General features: G+C 45.3%; 1 protein-coding gene across 1 annotated transcript; it reads right to left on the bottom strand.

The window, feature by feature from the left end:
• Positions 1 to 1,658: 1,658 nt before the first annotated feature.
• On the bottom strand, positions 1,659 to 9,436 carry igbp1 (immunoglobulin (CD79A) binding protein 1; the record flags this gene model as incomplete). The annotated part of the gene is made up of 2 exons (XM_079250633.1): positions 8,809 to 9,436; positions 1,659 to 1,985 (listed from the first exon to the last, which is right to left on the bottom strand). Coding segments are annotated over exons 1-2 (771 nt in total), but the record flags the coding sequence as incomplete, so codon positions are not given.
• Positions 9,437 to 17,512: the final 8,076 nt, after the last annotated feature.

The following is a 17,512-nucleotide window of genomic DNA, read 5'->3' as shown; positions in this document are numbered from 1 at the left end:
TATATACATACATACATACACTACTCACAAAAATATTCAGCTTTTGGGTGAAATTTCACAACAAGCCTAAAATGCATTCAAACCTGTACAGGTGAACTTAATGTGATCTTCTCTAACCTTTTAAATGCACATGTCCAACTGTTAAATGTTTCAATAAATTTTGCACAAGCTGCTGTTCTCTAACAAGGAGCTTAACGGCAAAAATCACGGCAGGTGTGTGATCCTTGAATTGACCAATAAATGTCCTGGTTCAATTAGAGCTGGTGTTTAAACAGTTGTCCTCATCATGCTGTTCACATTTTGACATCATGAGACCAAGACGACACCTAACAATGGAACAACAGTCCCTTGCCATTGCGATGCTTCAAACAGGACGTTCTCAGACAGAAGTGGCCACTGAGCTTGGAGTGTCACAGAGTGTCATCAGCAGGTTGCAACAGAGATATGGAGAGACTGGAAGAGTCACAGAAAGGCCTAGAAGTGGACGTCTTTTGGCCACATCCCGTGCTGATGACCGCTACATTGTGAACACTGCCCTGAGAAAGCGGATGATGAATGCCACTCAACTCCAGGCATGTTTAAGAGAGGTGAGAGGCACCCAAGTGTCACGTCAGACCATTCCAAACCGTTTCCATCAGCGTGGTCTGCGTGCTAGACGACCTGCACGGGTACCTGACCACACCACCAGGCACAGGCATCATCGTCTTGCATGGGCCAGGGAGCATTTACGCTGGACGAGGAACCAGTGGGCCTCAGTGCTGTTCTCTGATGAAAGTCGATTCACACTGAGCAGAAATGATGGCCGGCAACGATGTTGGAGACGTCAGGGAGAGCGCTATGCATCAGCCACTGTTGTCACCAGGCCAGCTTTTGGTGGTGGCGGTGTTACAGTGTGGGCAGGGGTGTCCACTTGGTACAGAACTGCCCTACACCTTGTGAATGGTACAGTGACAAGCCCATACTACCTGAATAACATCATTAATCCAGTGATTGTGCCCCTACATGAACAGCACAGGCCTAATTTCATCTTCATGGACGACAATGCTCCTGCTCATCGAGGCCGCATCATCAGGGAACGGCTGTTGGAGACTGGTGTACCTCAAATGGAATGGCCTGCACTCTCTCCAGACCTGAATCCCATTGAAAACCTGTGGGATCAGCTGAGCCGTCGTGTAGAGGCTCGAGACCCTGCACCCCAGAACCTCAATGACCTGAGGGCTGCCCTTCAAGAAGAGTGGGATGCCATGCCTCAGCAGGCAATAAGTTGCCTTGTGAACAGCATGAGACGTCGTTGTCAAGCTGTAATTGATGCTCAAGGGCACATGACCAGATATTGACACGTTCACATTTTTTGTTGTGGTGTAACTACCATTGTTGTTACCTTTTGTGTTGAATGAATTTTTTGAGATGAGGAAATCAGTAGTGCATCCTTCTACTTAAATGTCTTACTTTTATGATATTATATCACTGTAGCATGAACATATTGCATTTTCTATAAATTTCACCTGAAAGCCAAATATCCCTAACTTTTTGTGAGTAGTGTATATATACAGTAGATCTCCTCGACCCTTGTTCGACATGATTCGCTTCCTAAAGCTAAGGTTTATCTGAGTTTTTAAAAATTCATTTCTGCTACCTATGAGGAAGCTGTGCCTCACCTGAAGAGCATCTCTGGTGAGGATGAAGGGCTTCATAGGTGGCCTGGCGGGATGCTTGCTGGGCCCCTGCTTCAGAACATCCATGTTTCTGAGGATCTCCACCTCCTGGTCGATGCTCTCCACCTCCTCCAGACACACTGTGACCCATCTCCGGACATTCAGGAGGTAAAAGTCTCTGCTTACTTCATCGTCAGCCTGTCCACTCTCTACCACTCTTCGTATGTCTGACAATTTGGCCTCCAGCTCCTTCCTCTGTCGATACCGCTCAATCTTGGACTGTCTCTTCGTTGCCATGGCAGCCAGGTCTGATGGCCCTGCAGGGACAGACTGACACAGAAATCCGAGTGAGATCCAGGATTTCTTTGGATTACTGATTAGTTACTCTGCAACTAATCAAAAACTGTTCTGCAAGAAGTATAGCAGAAGTTTTGCTGCAGCTCATGGGGATCCAATTAAAAAACTTGGCTAAAAATAGGCAAAATAAACAAACTTCCTCTTTGGACAGAGGAAAAACAGAAGGCTGAGAAGAAAGCACTTTTCTGATGAGATATTAAATCATCTGATCAATCCGAGACAAACAGAAGATACATCTTTTAGCATCAAACTGCTGAAAGCTAAACAGGCTTTTCTCAGTTGCTACGGTTACATGATGTTTTTTTTTTTAAATTCGTAATCAATAATTCGAAATTAAATAATTCAGAATTAACGTATTTTCAAACGAGTTTACATAAAAATAATTCCGTATAAAGGTTTACATGAAACACGTCTTACTTAATTCCTCTTTAGAGCGACGGGTTGGGAAAGGTTCTGATTGGACAGAGGGTGCACGTGACGTATGATGTATACCGGAAATAAACAAAGTTGGCTCCCTGCTTCTCGTTTTTTCAGTCGTAACCAAGCGGCAACCTCCGGCGGTAAAAAGTGAAGCCTATGCGGAAGTGTATAAAACTGCAGTTCCTCCTTCATCCACTAGGGGCTGCAAAACACAGTAAATCCCCATAGACTCCCATGTTAAAAAGACCAACTTCACAGCAGGAATAAACATGTTTACAGCAGAAATAAACATGTTTACAGCCTGGTACAAAAATCCATTTTAGGTTTAATAGGTCAGGTTTACCTTCATGACAACTGTGGGGGGAGTCAATTTTTTTTCTAACTCGTCTGTTTTAAAGTAATTTAATCTCGAAGTTCGGCAAATTTAGAGGCGTGTGCTTTTGATTGGCAGGTCAGAAGATTATAGAACCGCGGTTTTTAGCCAGTTAATATTATGACTTAGCTTTAGCCCGCTTACCTCCGTTAGCTGGATAGCTTCCATTATCTCGGGGTTAACTCGGTTAGCTTTTAGCTACAGAAAGCTCGGAGTTCGCTCGATGTCAATCATCCACCATGACGCTCACAGCCCCCCCCCCTCAGCTCCACCTCTTTGTCCGTATTTGTATTTTCCGGGCGAGACGACGCGCATGACGCTGCCAACATGGTGATGGTAGGAACCACTCACCGAGCTTCAATTCAGCTCTTCAGAAACCTATGGGTGATGTCACGGAGACTCCCTCCATCTCTTTATATACAGTCTATGGTCGTAACTTGTAAAAAAATACATAAGTACCAGTTTCACCGCTATTTTTATTATAAATATGAACAGATTTTCCCCGCTCGGCGACACGCCAGCTGAGGCAGAAACCCTGATTATAGGTAGTTCCATAGTCAGAAACGTGGCACTAGAGACACCGGGGACCATAGTCAAATGCATTCCTGGGGCCAGAGCGGGCGACGTCGAATTGTATTTGAAACTGCTGGCTAAGGCTAAACGTAAATACCGTAAGATTGTAATTCACGTCGGCGGTAACGACACCCGGTTGCGCCAATCGGAGGTCACTAAAATTAATGTTGCTTCGGTGTGTAACTTTGCCAAGAGCATGTCGGACTCCGTAGTTTTCTCTGGTCCCTTGCCAAATTTAATCAGCGATGACATGTTTAGCCGCATGTCATCCTTCAACCGCTGGTTGTCTAGGTGGTGTCCCGATAACAACGTGGGTTTTATAGATAATTGGAGCGCTTTTTGGGGAAAGCCTGGTCTTATTAGGAGAGATGGCATCCATCCCACGTTGGATGGAGCCGCTCTCTTATCTAGCAATATGGACTCTTTTATTAGTCAGCTAAACTGACAACTCAGGGTTGGGACCAGGAGGCAGAATTGTAGTCCTACACACTTTTCTGCAGCTTCCCACCTGCCGCCGCCCACCCAAAACCCCATTCCGACCTTATACAACTTCCCAGCAGTAAGAATTAAACACAAAAACACTTCTGGGGTTAATCGTGAAAACCTCATAAAAATAAAAATAATAGATCTAATAAAATCTGAAAATAAGACATTAAAGTGTGGCCTACTGAATATTAGATCCCTCCCAAATAAGTCTTTATTAGTCAATGACTTGATAGGTGATCACCACATTGATTTATTCTGTCTTACGGAAACCTGGTGACAGCAAGAGGATTATGTTAGTATTAATGAAGCTACGCCAGCTAACTATTTAAACTTTCACATTCCTAGAACTACAGGCAGAGGAGGAGGTGTTGCAGATATTTTTCAGTCAGAATCTTTAATTAATCCTAAGCACAAAACTAACTATAAATCCTTTGAATTCCTGACATTAAATTTATCTCATCCAAAATGGAATCCAGAGAAACCGCTCCTTTTAGCATTAGTGTATCGCCCACCTGGACCTTACTCCGAGTTTCTGACCGAATTCTCTGATCTCTTGTCTGAGTTAGTGCTGACTACTGATAAAGTCATTGTACTAGGTGATTTTAATATTCATGTTGATGAAAATGATAGTTATAGGAATAAAATTGATACTATTAGAGATCAAATCCACAATATTCTTCCTTCTACCTATAATGTTGAGCCTGTTGTGGTCTCTGAAGCATCCTTAGAACCAGGATCTGACTTGTGTCTAAATAGTTTCTGTCCTGTCCAACCCTCTGAATTAACTAAAATAATAGCTTCATCTAAACCATCCACCTGTATCTTAGACCCTCTCCCAACGAGCCTCTTTAAGGACATTTTCCCTTTAATTAATACATCACTACTAAATCTTATCAATGTCTTTAGTGACAGGATATGTACCACAATCATTTAAAACTGCTGTAATCAAGCCTTTACTTAAAAAGCAATCTCTGGATCCAGAGGTGATAGCAAATTATAGACCTATATCTAATCTCCCGTTTATGTCCAAAATTCAAAAGTCAAAAATAGTGCTGCATTTGATACAGTCGATCATAACATTCTGTTACAAAGACTAGAACAGGTGATTGGAATTACAGGTACAGCGTTAAGCTGGTTTAAATCATATTTATCTGATGGACTTCAGTTTGTTCATGTAAATGACAAGTCCTCCTCCCAAACTACAGTAAGTCATGGAGTTCCTCAAGGTTCTGTACTTAGACCAATACTCTTCACGCTATATATGCTCCCTTTAGGCAAAATTATTAGACAGCATGGAATAAACTTTCATTGTTATGCAGATTACAGGGGAATCACCCTCCTCAGCCTCCCTGGTAAGGTCTATTCAGGGGTCCTGGAGAGGAGGGTCCGCCGGATAGTCGAATCCCGGATTGAGGAGGAGCAGTGTGGTTTTCGTCCTGGTCGCGGAACAGTGGACCAGCTCTATACCCTCTCTGGGGTCCTGGGGGGGCATGGGAGTTTGCCCAACCAGTCTACATGTGCTTTGTGGACCTGGAGAAGGCGTTCGACCGTGTCCCCCGGGGGCTCCTGTGGGGGGTACTCCGGGAGTATGGGGTACCGGACCCCCTTGTCCGGTCCCTGTACGACAGGTGTCAGAGCTTGGTCCGCATTGCCGGTAGTAAGTCGGATCAGTTTCCGGTGAGGGTTGGACTCCGCCAAGGCTGCCCTTTATCACCGATTCTGTTCATAACTTATATGGACAGAATGTCTAGGCGCAGCCGAGGTGTTGAGGGGATCCGACTTGGTGGCCTCAGGATTGGGTCCCTGCTTTTTGCGGATGACGTGGTCCTGTTAGCTTCATCTGGTCGTGATCTCCAGCTCTCGCTTGAGCGATTCGCGGCCGAGTGTGAAGCGGCTGGGATGAGAATCAGCACCTCCAAATCTGAGACCATGGTCCTCAGCCGGAATAGGGTGGATTGCCCTCTCCGGGTCGGGAGTCAGGTCCTGCCTCAGGTGGAGGAGTTTAAATATCTTGGGGTCTTGTTCACGAGTGAGGGAAGGATGGAGCGCGAGACCGACAGACGGATCGGAGCGGCGTCTGCAGTAATGCGGACTCTGCGCCGGTCTGTCGTGGGGAAGAAGGAGCTGAGCCAGAAGGTGAAGCTCTCGATTTACCAGTCGATCTACGTTCCTACCCTCACCTATGGTCATGAGCTGTGGGTCGTGACCGAAAGAACCAGATCTCGTATACAGGCGGCTGAAATGAGTTTCCTCCGCAGGGTGGCCGGGCTCTCCCTTAGAGATAGGGTGAGGAGCTCGGTCATCCGGGAGGGGCTCAGAGTAGAGCCGCTGCTCATCCGCATCGACAGGAACCAGTTGAGGTGGCTCGGGCATCTGGTCAGGATGCCTCCTGGACCTCCCCCTGGTGAGGTGTTCCAGGCACGTCCCTCTGGGAGGAGACCCCGGGGAAGACCCAGGACACGCTGGAGGGATTACATCTCTCGGCTGGCCTGGGAACGCCTCAGGATCCCCCCCGCAGAGTTGGCAAATGTGGCTGGGGAGAGGGAAGTCTGGGCTTCCCTGCTTAGGCTGCTGCCCCCGCGACCCGACCCCGGATAAGCGGCAGAAGATGGATGGATGGATGTTATGCAGATGATACTTATCCTTTAAACCAGATGAAACAAATTTTAAAAATCCTTCAGCTGATTCAGAGTCCCAGGAATAAGCTCCCAGTTAGTGTTAGGGAAGCAGACACCCTCCCCACCTTTAAGACTAGGCTGAAGACTGATCTTTTTGATAAGTCCTATAGCTAGGGATGGTTAGCATCCCTTAGTTATGCTGCTATAGGTTTAGACTGCTGAGGGACATTTCCTGATACACTGAGCTTACTTCTCTTTATCTCTCTCTTTTATCACCCCCCCCCCCCCCCCCCCCCCAATAACAGTGTTGCATCATTAACATGTATGTCTCCTGTCTCAGCAGGTCTCCCTGGCCGGGAGTAGCAGTTCATGTTGTCTGTTGTCTTTCTGTCCTCTTCCCCCCACACAGCAGAGGCAGATGGCTGCCTGTCCTGAGCCGGGTTCTGCTGGAGGTTTCCTTCCTGTTAAAAGGGAGTTTTTTCCTTCCCACTGTCACCAGTGTGCTTGTTCAGGATGGGAGATTGAGTTGGACCTCCAACTCAATCTGTTGGTTTCCTTATATAGGCTATTATGAATTGGCTTTCATTATTGGATGAATTGGCTTCTCTGTCTGTAAATCGTCTTGAGATAGCATTGCTGTGATTTGACGCTATTTAAATAAAGTTGAACTGAACTGAGGTAGCAGTTCAACATGAGCATACTACTTCACTTTCAGCAGCAACTGAGAAGGAGAAGAAAGATAGACCACCGAACACGGGAGGCAAAACAACGCGCGTCATCGGGACAGGACAAGGTAATGAGCATGCTCAGAACAACCAGAATTAATTTGGAGCAGATTTCAACTCATCGGTCACAATAGTGATCATAAACAATATGGTTACAGCAGAACAAGGTGTTGTGCCAGGAGGTAGTAAATTCTGCCATGACAACCTCTTTAATTCCCTTCTACTCCTGGATAAAATGACAGGATGATATGGCAGCTCTGGGACAATGAGGGAAAACCGTCTCGGTGCTGTTCCCTTCAAACCAAAGAGCGAATACATGAAGATACCCAGAGAAACCTCTGAAGTTCTGAAATAAGGAGAAGAGCCTCTGGCCCACAGAAGAACAATAAAATTGTCACGATAGCAACAATTATCGAGAAGTATACCGACACAGTTGGCAAGCGATGGAACAAAGAGCATCTTCTCTTTGACCAACTCTGATAACTACAAAGTATCAAGCAAGCTCATGGGAGCCAGAAATCACCTAGCTATCTGGCTAACCAGCTATGTGGCTAGGTGCTTATCCGGCTAGATGCTATCTGGCTAGGTGTTTATCCAGCTAGCTGGCTAGGTGCTATCTGACTAGCTGCTTATCCAGCTACCTGGCTAGGTGCTTATCCAGCTATCTGGCTAGGTGCTTATCCAGCTATCTGGCTAGGTGCTTATCCAGCCAGCTGGCTAGGTGCTAGCTGGCTAGGTGCTTATCCAGCTATCTGGCTAGGTGCTTACCCAGCCCGCTGGCTAGGTTCTAGCTGGCTAGGTGCTTATCCAGCCAGCTGGCTAGGTGCTAGCTGGCTAGGTGCTTATCCAGCCAGCTGGCTAGGTGCTAGCTGGCTAGGTGCTTATCCAGCCAGCTGGCTAGGTGCTAGCTGGCTAGGTGCTTATTCAGCCAGCTGGCTAGGTGCTTATCCAGCCAGCTGGCTAGGTGCTAGCTGGCTAGGTGCTTATCCAGCCAGCTGGCTAGGTGCTAGCTGGCTAGGTGCTTATCCAGCCAGCTGGCCAGGTGCTTATCCAGCCAGCTGGCTAGGTGCTAGCTGGCTAGGTGCTTATCCAGCCAGCTGGCTAGGTGCTAGCTGGCTAGGTGGTAGGTGGAAGTGGTTCTGTCAGTAATTAAAAGGAGAAAATGGAGAGTAGAAGTTACACTGCGACCCTTCTACTCCACGTTCCCAACAGCCCTGGTTAGCGGTGGTCTAGCCGACCCTCAGTGATGCTGCCCGGCTCAGACTGCTGAGGAAGATGCACTTCATCTTCATCTATCTGCTCCTCATCCTCCATCTAGAAACATGACAGCATCACGTCTTTCTCCTCTTTCTGCAGGACTCCCTGGATAAAAGCTGCATCATGTTGGCCTCATGTCCACGGCTCGGAATAGTATACTTATTGCTTTTATCACTATTATTAAATTTATTATTATTATTATTATTTATTATTATTATATAAATTCTGACTGGCTGAGATGATGACCCTGTTGTCAGGCGGTGCAAATAAACTGTAGAGGAGCATTCAGCTCTAACCTGGGTTCACTGGGAGCGTGCCGGTGAGCTGTGTGCAGGTGAACTCACCTGGTCCGGTCCCCGCGCCTCCAGGCCCGGTCCTCCCCCCTGGTTCAGCGGCGGGTTCGGCAGGATGCTGTAGTCGGAACACCTGCGGAGGAAGTCCAGGAAGTAGACCCGGGCGGTCTTCAGGGCCTCCAGCCGCCTGTCCCGGCCGGTGAGCTTGGTGTGCAGGGCTCCGAGCAGAGCGGGCAGCAGCAGGAACTTCAGGTCGGAGGTGCAGACCTCCTCCAGCTCCTCGTTGCGGCTGAACAGCTGGAGCTGCGCCGCCATGCGGGACGCCTCCTCCAGAAGGCTGATGCCACGTCTCACCCGCTGCTGCACGCTGCTGGAGCCCAGCGGCTCGCTGCTTCCTTCAACCTCCTCTACTATCTTCCAGCCCCGGTCCAGCAGGTCCGGTAAGGTCCAAAGTTCTGGGTCCGGGTTCAACCCCTGCGAGGAGCTGGCCGCCATCTTTTTAGGGGAGGGTTCCTCCTTCTCTTCGCTGGTATTTATCCGACAGTTGGCGCGCGCGTTGTTTGCCGTACCCACCAGACTCTTGAAAGGGATTAAACCTTGAAACAGACCCACACAAACCGCAGAAACTTTGCTCGTCTGCGCACTAAGCTTAGCGAGACATGCGAATGTTTGCTTTTACGGTAAAAGAAACGCAGAAGAAGAGCGAGGAGGCGGAGTATAGACTAGCAGCCAATCAGAAGCGCAGAAGACCGAGGAGGCAGAGCACAGACCAGCAGCCAATCAGAAGCGCAGACTTATGGAGGCCAGCCTCCAATGAAAAGGAATCTTTCTTTTGCTCCAAAAGTGTATAAATAACTCGAAAACTCAGAAAATCGCATTTAAACAGGATTTCACAAAATAAAAACGTTATGTTGAGTCTTTGTGACAAGAGTTCCTCACACGCATTCATGCATGTGAAATGTGTTTTAGATTTTGTAAAACTGGAGAAGAGTAGTAGTATCTCCTGTTGGTACATTTTTTGTATTCACGACAAACACAAAATTTAATTTGAACTCTATTAATAATAATCATTTTTAATTTTAATAAATATTTGACTTTACAGAATACTTACCTAATATATACACACCGGGCCGTTTCTAGCTTTGTGGGGGTCTTGGGCAAGTAGCTGTCTGGAGGCCTCTAGTTTGTCAAAATGTGATGAAGCAATTCCTAACCCTTTAGATTGTCAACTATGATGCCAGCATCAGTTACACTTCATTAGCAAAACAGGCTTCAGGTAAAAGTAAAGATCTTTAAATTGAGCCACTCAGCAAGTTAAACTGTTAAAAAAAAAAAACACACTAAAATAAAAAGAATTGTCTATATGTCAATAATAGACGTTATTAAGTATTTATTAAATGTTTACTTTAAATAAGCAGACAAAATGTCTGCTTCCTGGTTGTTTTATTTGCAAAGTTGTCAATGATGTCCTCATATGGCAGCTGTTTGCCCGTCTCATGGTTGGGCCTCCAATGCATTTATCTGTAAGGTGTAGGTCCAACCACAACAATAACTTCACCAAGTTTAACCTGATTTTTCTCACAGTTTGGTTTCTTACAAAGGGCAGAGATATAGTTACGTATATTTAATGTAAAATAATGTATTTAATGTAAAACATTAAATATATTTAATGTAAAACATTAAATATATGTGTTATGCTAAAATATTTTTATAATGATATTTAACTAAAACATGAGGTAGCTACAATTTAAATAAATGTATAAATTGACTTGTACTCCTATACCACTTTTCTAGTCATGCAGACCACTCAAAGTGCTTTACACTACTTGTCACATTCACCCGTTCTCACACACACACTCATCCAATACACTCATACCCCAATAGGCACATTGGGGGCAGCTTGGGGTTCAGCATCTTGCCCTAGGACACTTTGGCCTGTTAGGGGAAGCCTGGAATTGATCCTCCAACTTTCCAATTGAAGGACAACTGCTCTTCCTCCTGAGCTACAGCCGCCCCAATTAATTTAATACTACCATGTTTGATTGTTTATTGATGCATTTGAATTTATCTATTTTTATCTGGTCTAATAAATTATTCAACCTTGTGAAATGTAATTCCACACGATCTGCTTTCAATATTTCGCCGGTTATTGCAACCGAAGGCTGAACAAAATACGGGAATAGTTGCTGCTTTCTCCTGACTACGGTTGACTCTTTCTTTTATTTACTTTTTTTAATTTCTCAAAATAGAGATGCAGTTGTACAAAGTCTGAAAATAAAGTATTGTATCAAAATTGTGCAATTCAAAAGTGAAAGGAGTCATAACCTGGTCTTTTCATGTGCCCACTGCCCTCTAATGGTTTTTTAATGGTTTAAAAACTTATTAGACAAAAAAAATTTATAAAAGTGCTTTTTCTGAGGTTTTATTTACCGTCACGTGTTTTTCTAAATTAATTAGCTTATTCAGATTTCCCGTTTTAGCCAGGAGTGTGAAAAATGTCGTTATGTCAACGTGACAGATCTCTCGTTGATGCAACCACTGATGTGGGCTGCTGTATTACTGTACAGATAAATAACATGAAGTCAGATATCTTGTATCATTGATCAGGCTTCCTGCTGACTGATGTAGACTAGTGTTTTATATATTCCAGCATCACTTACCATCTATTATGTTGGTCTAATTGTTTCTGTTAAGATGCACATGCCAACAGAAATAGACAGCAAGATATTATTACTGTTCTTAGAAAATAAAATTTCTCTTTTCATTTCCTAAGGTGCCGAGAAGGATAAAGGTCCAAACTCCTCCGTGTCTGACCCAACATCCTGGCATGGAACCAGTCTGCTTCAATGCTTTTTCATTACAAAATGCAGGAAACATTTATGACCAGGATTATGTACATTTACCTGTTGGAGGGAATGAGAGGCAAGTTTCGCTTCAATGCCCAAAAATTCAGAAATAAAGCTAATCAAATGGCAAATAACTGTAAAAGGTGATTATATATGCTCTTGCCATTTCATATTACATATAACAAATAGTAACTTTACTGCAGTCACTTAGGACAATAGCAACTGAATTAAAGTAAATACACAACTTTACCATATACACATTTATGCATCTGACTTCTGAATGTAAAATGTAAAGCTGAAGTAAAAACATACAGCTCTTTAAAACACAATATCTTTATTAGTGTACAGAAATAAAACCAATGCTCATTTTCAATGTAATGAAATAAAAATGATAATTTTCACTCTTAGTTATTGATTCTGTTAACACAGTAGCTGAGTTTTCTGGGTTTTATGTGGACTCTCGTGGTTCTGGAGCCGGATGAGCAAGCCTCCACAGCACCGTCTTCATCATCATCTGACTGGCTGAGATGTTACCTTCACTGCTGTCGTCTGGGTTCCTTTTCTGCACAGAACCAGATACTGACATCAGAACAAGCAATAAAAGTGCCTCTTAGCTTCCATTAAGAAAGTATATGTGTTTGATTTATTGTCATTTTTTGAATGTAAAATTAATCAAACGACAAACCTGTATTTCTGAAGAGAGGGTGGAAAGTCCTTGATGACAGCTGTGTTCCAGTTGTTGCCTGTATTGTAGGGTCAGTCTGCTCCAACATCAACTTTTAGACATCAGTAGACCGCTGGTGCTGCGCATGGCATGAGATGTGCTGGACTAAAATCTGCAAATACAAGTTATAAAAATATCAGATCATCACATAAATAGATTGTAGGTGTAAATAGCTGCAGTTTAAGAGGAATCAAATATTGTAATACAAAGAGATCAAATCAAACTTTATAAAGCACTTTCATGCCAAAGGCAACACAAAGTGGTTTGCATACTTTTATTTTTTTTAAAAAACTTAATAAAACAGGTTTTCACACTGAAATATTAACATAGAATATTAAAAACACACTCATTTTATTTCACACAGTTATACACAGACACAATTTCCCCTAACCTTTGTGTCTTCACTGCATGTAGATAAAAATAAAACATCTTTTAGATCCATCATACCAGGAGTCAGACCTCCACATCCACAGAGGCTGCAGCTGCAGATATTAATCCTGCACAGCTCCCGTTTTACAAACATGACGTGAAGATGTCAGAAATAAAAAGTTTGCATTCTGGTTCGGTGAATAAATACGATGATGGAAATAAAATAAATAGTCGTAGCAGGCGTGAAAAATAATAAATAAAGAAGTCATTTGCAAACATTTACGTGGCAGAGCATAGGATATATTTAAGAAAATAAAACCCGGGGCTCATTTATACGCCGCGGGACTTTAAACCTTCCGGCTCGTCCCGTTAGCATAGCCGTTAGCATTGCCGTTAGTATTAGCCTTGTGATTAGCTCAAGTCACGTCTGTCACACAAAGCAGAACTTTACAGCCGTAGTGACACTTACCGACTGCAGTGATGCTGAGCCGCTTAAAGTTGCAATCCTCACTCTTTCCAACCGGGTTGATGCCGTCTTCCCTTGGTATTTTCCCAAATGTTAGCAAAATGTTTGGCACAAACAGAGGCCGCAGCCGGCAGAGATGCAGGTCCATTATCAGCAAAAAAATAATGTAATCCACCTGTCCCTGGTAGTTTGGTCCGCGGATGAAGGGAGAGAAAAAAACCTGCCGATGTTGGTTTTGCTAACAGACAACCGAGCAGTGGACATGATCGCTGCTCGCACGTCTTCACACAGCTTGTTGCTAATAGCAACTGAGGCAGGTCCAGCAGGTGTATTTAGGCTGGAAAAGGGGCTGGTTAATGCAAATAGCTCCCCAGGATTTTGACATTCCGGAGAGAAAAAAAAATGCGTTTGCAAGACTTTGGTGTTGCGGGCAGTTTTGCTGCGAACAAAGCGTCCAGACGGAAAAACCTGGCCATCTTCAACAGAAAGGGGATTCCGGGGATGTTAGCACTTCTGCCCAACACTAATACGCATGTTTTAACTCGAAAAAGTGCAATTTCCGGGTGATGACTCCTTTAACATTGGAACGTGAACAAAAACAGAAGGAAAAAAAGAGAACCACATAAAACAGTAAAACTTGCTAAAGTAAACCATCAGTCATGAAGTGGCAACCTAGGGAGCTAGATGCAAACCGCCAACCTTCAGGTAACAAGGAAAGCAGCTCGACCACCCAAGCCAACTTCCACCCTGTATGCAAAGACATCATAATGCCATGAAAGAAAGAACCAGACACTGCTTACTGTTGCAGTTTTCATTTAGGCAACGTTTCCATTTAAGTCAATAAGGGGAGTCATGAACACAAAAGATAGCTACTGATAAAAACAGACATTTTAATTCTCCTCAGAAGAGGCTGAAGAGGCAGCTTTGGGGCCCCTGGTGGCTTCGGGGCCCCTGGTGACTTTGGGGGCCCCTTGGTGGCTTTGGGGCCAAAACTTCATTTTCAAGTTTAACATATGTCCTATTTACAGTTATGGAAGCAAGCATGAAGCACAAGCCAGAGGAGCACAGGAGAAGCTGATGAATCAGGAGCATGCAGGCTTCTCCTGCATGGACAGCAGACTCTGGATGAACCCCGAGTTGCCGTACACGGCTCTGCCCTTGACGGGAAAGTCGCTTGTGACTGTCATGGAACTGGCATCTGTGAGAAAAAGGTAATATTGCCATTTCTGTTGTCGTCACATCCGAGCTGAGTCTGAAGTCTTCAGTGTCCAAGTTGGAATGATTTGATGAATGGAACTGAGCGTAAAATGAAATTAAAAATCACGATTATTGAAATGAAGGTTTCAGAGAAAGCACAGAGCATTAGCGCCTCTTAAATACAGAGTGATGAAATGAAACAGGTGGCACATCTCACATGAACAGACTGCTGTAAATGTCTTCTACAGTTGTAAAGAAACTCTCTGGGAGCAACTCAAGGAAATATAAGTACTTGTGTACACACTGTTAATTACATATTTTTTGTAATCGATTACAGCAACTGTTATAAATAAAATTCAATTAAAGCTTTATGTTCCAGTTCTGGACTTGTGATAAAACAGTAACTAGACTCGATATTTATTCTTCCAGGCAGGTAAAAGGATCAAGAATCGTGAGTGCAACAAGTCAGAATGTTATAATCTAATGTTCACTGTGATTTTAGTACCCATACTCTCAGCAAGACGAGGACAACCTGCGCTTGTGTGCTGGAGAAAAGAGCGTCTGCCTCACTAATGATGACCGGAACCGGAACCGACCGGAATCGTAACTACTACCAGCAGGTTCAGGCACAGCTTCACATTGGAAATACAGAGTACTGGGACTTTATTGTGTGGAACTACAATGATATTTTTGTTAAAAGGATTATGCCAGACCTTGAGTATTGGGATAATATGGTTCCTAAAGTTGAATGTTTTTATTTTTTAGAAATGGGATACTTCCAGAAACTTTTGGACAGCAAGTTACAAACTTACATTCATAGTGTGATTAAAGGATCTTGTGGACTTTCAAATGTTATAACTTTGATATAATTGGCCTCAGCACACAAATCATTGTATTATAAATTGTAGCTGCACACAATCTGAGAAGATAAGAAAAAACCTTTGAGAAGACTTTATCCATGCTTGTTTATTTACATGGTCTGTTAATTTACAGGCAGGTTCTCCAGACAAACACTGGATGGATGGATAACCTCGCCTCTTTACTCCAGTGGGATCACAGATTCCAAACGATTAGACAAGACACAACAAATCACCCCAATCTTGTCAATCAATGCTAGTGTCTCACTTGGTTTTGTTGCCAAGTGCTCTATGGGCATTGCCCTGCTTTGATATTTTCGTCTGACTGAACTTCTCTCAACATGAATACGTAAATTAGCTATTTTTGTAGTTCCTTCCACCTCATATGCTGTTAGTTATTTTTTCTGCTTTGAGAAATCAAAGTTTCTGTAGTGAAGCACAGTAAAATCCAGCACTTTCACCTATGTTGAACCCATCCCACTCTACAACTCTTCACTGGGGGATGAGGACATAGAGTATAGATGCAGTAAAGAAAGAGAGAGGGGGGGGTGTTTATTTATTATATTATTGTTCATTTAATTTATTTATAATTTTCTCCCGTGGGCTCACCATCTGCGGGAGGAGCCGTAGGGGTCAGAGGTGAGCTGGGCGGCAGCAAGAGGCAGGGACCCTGGCGGTCCGATCCCCGGCTGCAGAAGCTGGTTCTAGGGACGTGGAACGTCACCTCTCCGGTGGGAAGGAGCCTGAGCTTGTGCGCGAGGTTGAGCGGTTCCGACTAGATATAGTTGGACTCACCTCGACGCATGGCTTGGGCTCTGGAACCAGAACCCTCGTGAGGGGCTGGACCTTCTTCCACTCTGGAGTTGCTCATGGTGAGAGGCGCCGAGCAGGTGTGGGTATTCTCATCAGCCCCCAGCTTGGTGCCTGCATGTTGGGGTTTACCCCGGTGGATGAAAGGGTAGTTTCCCTCCGCCCGGGTCCTGACTGTTGACACATGGGCAATGAGACCTGGAGGGGAGTGATTGGGAGGCATGGTCCCCCCCCTCTGAACCCAAATGGTGTTTTGTTATTGGACTTCTGTGCTCGTCATGGATTGTCCATAACGAACACCATGTTCCAACATAAGAGTGTCCATATGTACACCTGGCATCAGGACTCCCTGGGCCGCAGTTCCATGGTCGATTTTGTAGTCGTATCGTCGGACCTGTGGCCACATGCCTTGGACACTCGAGTGAAGAGGGGGGCGGAGCTTCAACTGATCACCACCTGGTGGTGAGTTGGCTCAGATGGTGGGGGAGGAAGCCGGTCAGATCTGGCAGGCCCAAACGTGTTGTGAGGGTCTGCTGGGAACGTCTGGCTGAGTCCCCTGTCAGAGCGAGCTTCAACTCCCACCTTCAGCAGAGCTTCAACCATGTCCCGAGTGAGGCGGGGGACATTGAGCCTGAATGGGCTGTGTTCCGTGCCTCTATTGCTGAGGCGGCCGGCCGGAGCTTTGGACAGCGGGGACAGTGCCTCTGGATTGGCAGACTGGGGTGGTGGTCCCCCTTTTTAAGAAGGGGGACCGGAGGGTGTGCTCCAATTACAGGGGAATCACACTCCTCAGCCTCCCTGGTAAGGTCTATTCAGGGGTCCTGGAGAGGAGGGTCCGCCGTATAGTCGAATCTCGGATTGAGGAGGAGCAGTGTGGTTTTCGTCCTGGTCGCGGAAGAGTGGACCAGCTCTATACCCTCTTTGGGGTCCTGGAGGGGGTATGGGAGTTTGCCCAACCAGTCTACATGTGCTTTGTGGACCTGGAGAAGGCGTTCGACCGTGTCCCCCGGGGGCTCCTGTGGGGGGTACTCCGGGAGTATTGGGTACCGGACCCCCTTGTGCGAGCTGTCCGGTCCCTGTACGACAGGTATCAGAGCTTGGTCTGCATTGCCGGTAGTAAGTCGGATTTGTTTCCAGTGAGGGTTGGACTCCGCCAAGGCTGCCCTTTATCACCGATTCTGTTCATAACTTATATGGACAGAATTTCTAGGTGCAGCCGAGGCGTTGAGGGGATCCGGCTTGGTGGCCTCAGGATTGTGTCCCTGCTTTTTGCGGATGACGTGGTCCTGTTGGCTTCATCTGGTCGTGATCTCCAGCTCTCGCTTGAGCGATTCCCGGCCGAGTGTGAAGCGGCTGGGATGAGAATCAGCACCTCCAAATCTGAGACCATGGTCCTCAGCCGGAATAGGGTGGATTGCCCTCTCTGGGTCGCGAGTGAGGTCCTGCCTCAAGTGGAGGAGTTTAAATATCTCGGGGTCTTGTTCAC

This window comes from Telmatherina bonti, assembly GCF_933228915.1.
Source record: "Telmatherina bonti genome assembly, contig: SUPER_12_unloc_1, whole genome shotgun sequence".
Lineage (NCBI taxonomy): Eukaryota > Metazoa > Chordata > Actinopteri > Atheriniformes > Telmatherinidae > Telmatherina > Telmatherina bonti.
The sequence above is the reverse complement of the archived record's forward strand: the minus strand, read 5'-3'. Positions and strand labels throughout refer to the sequence as shown.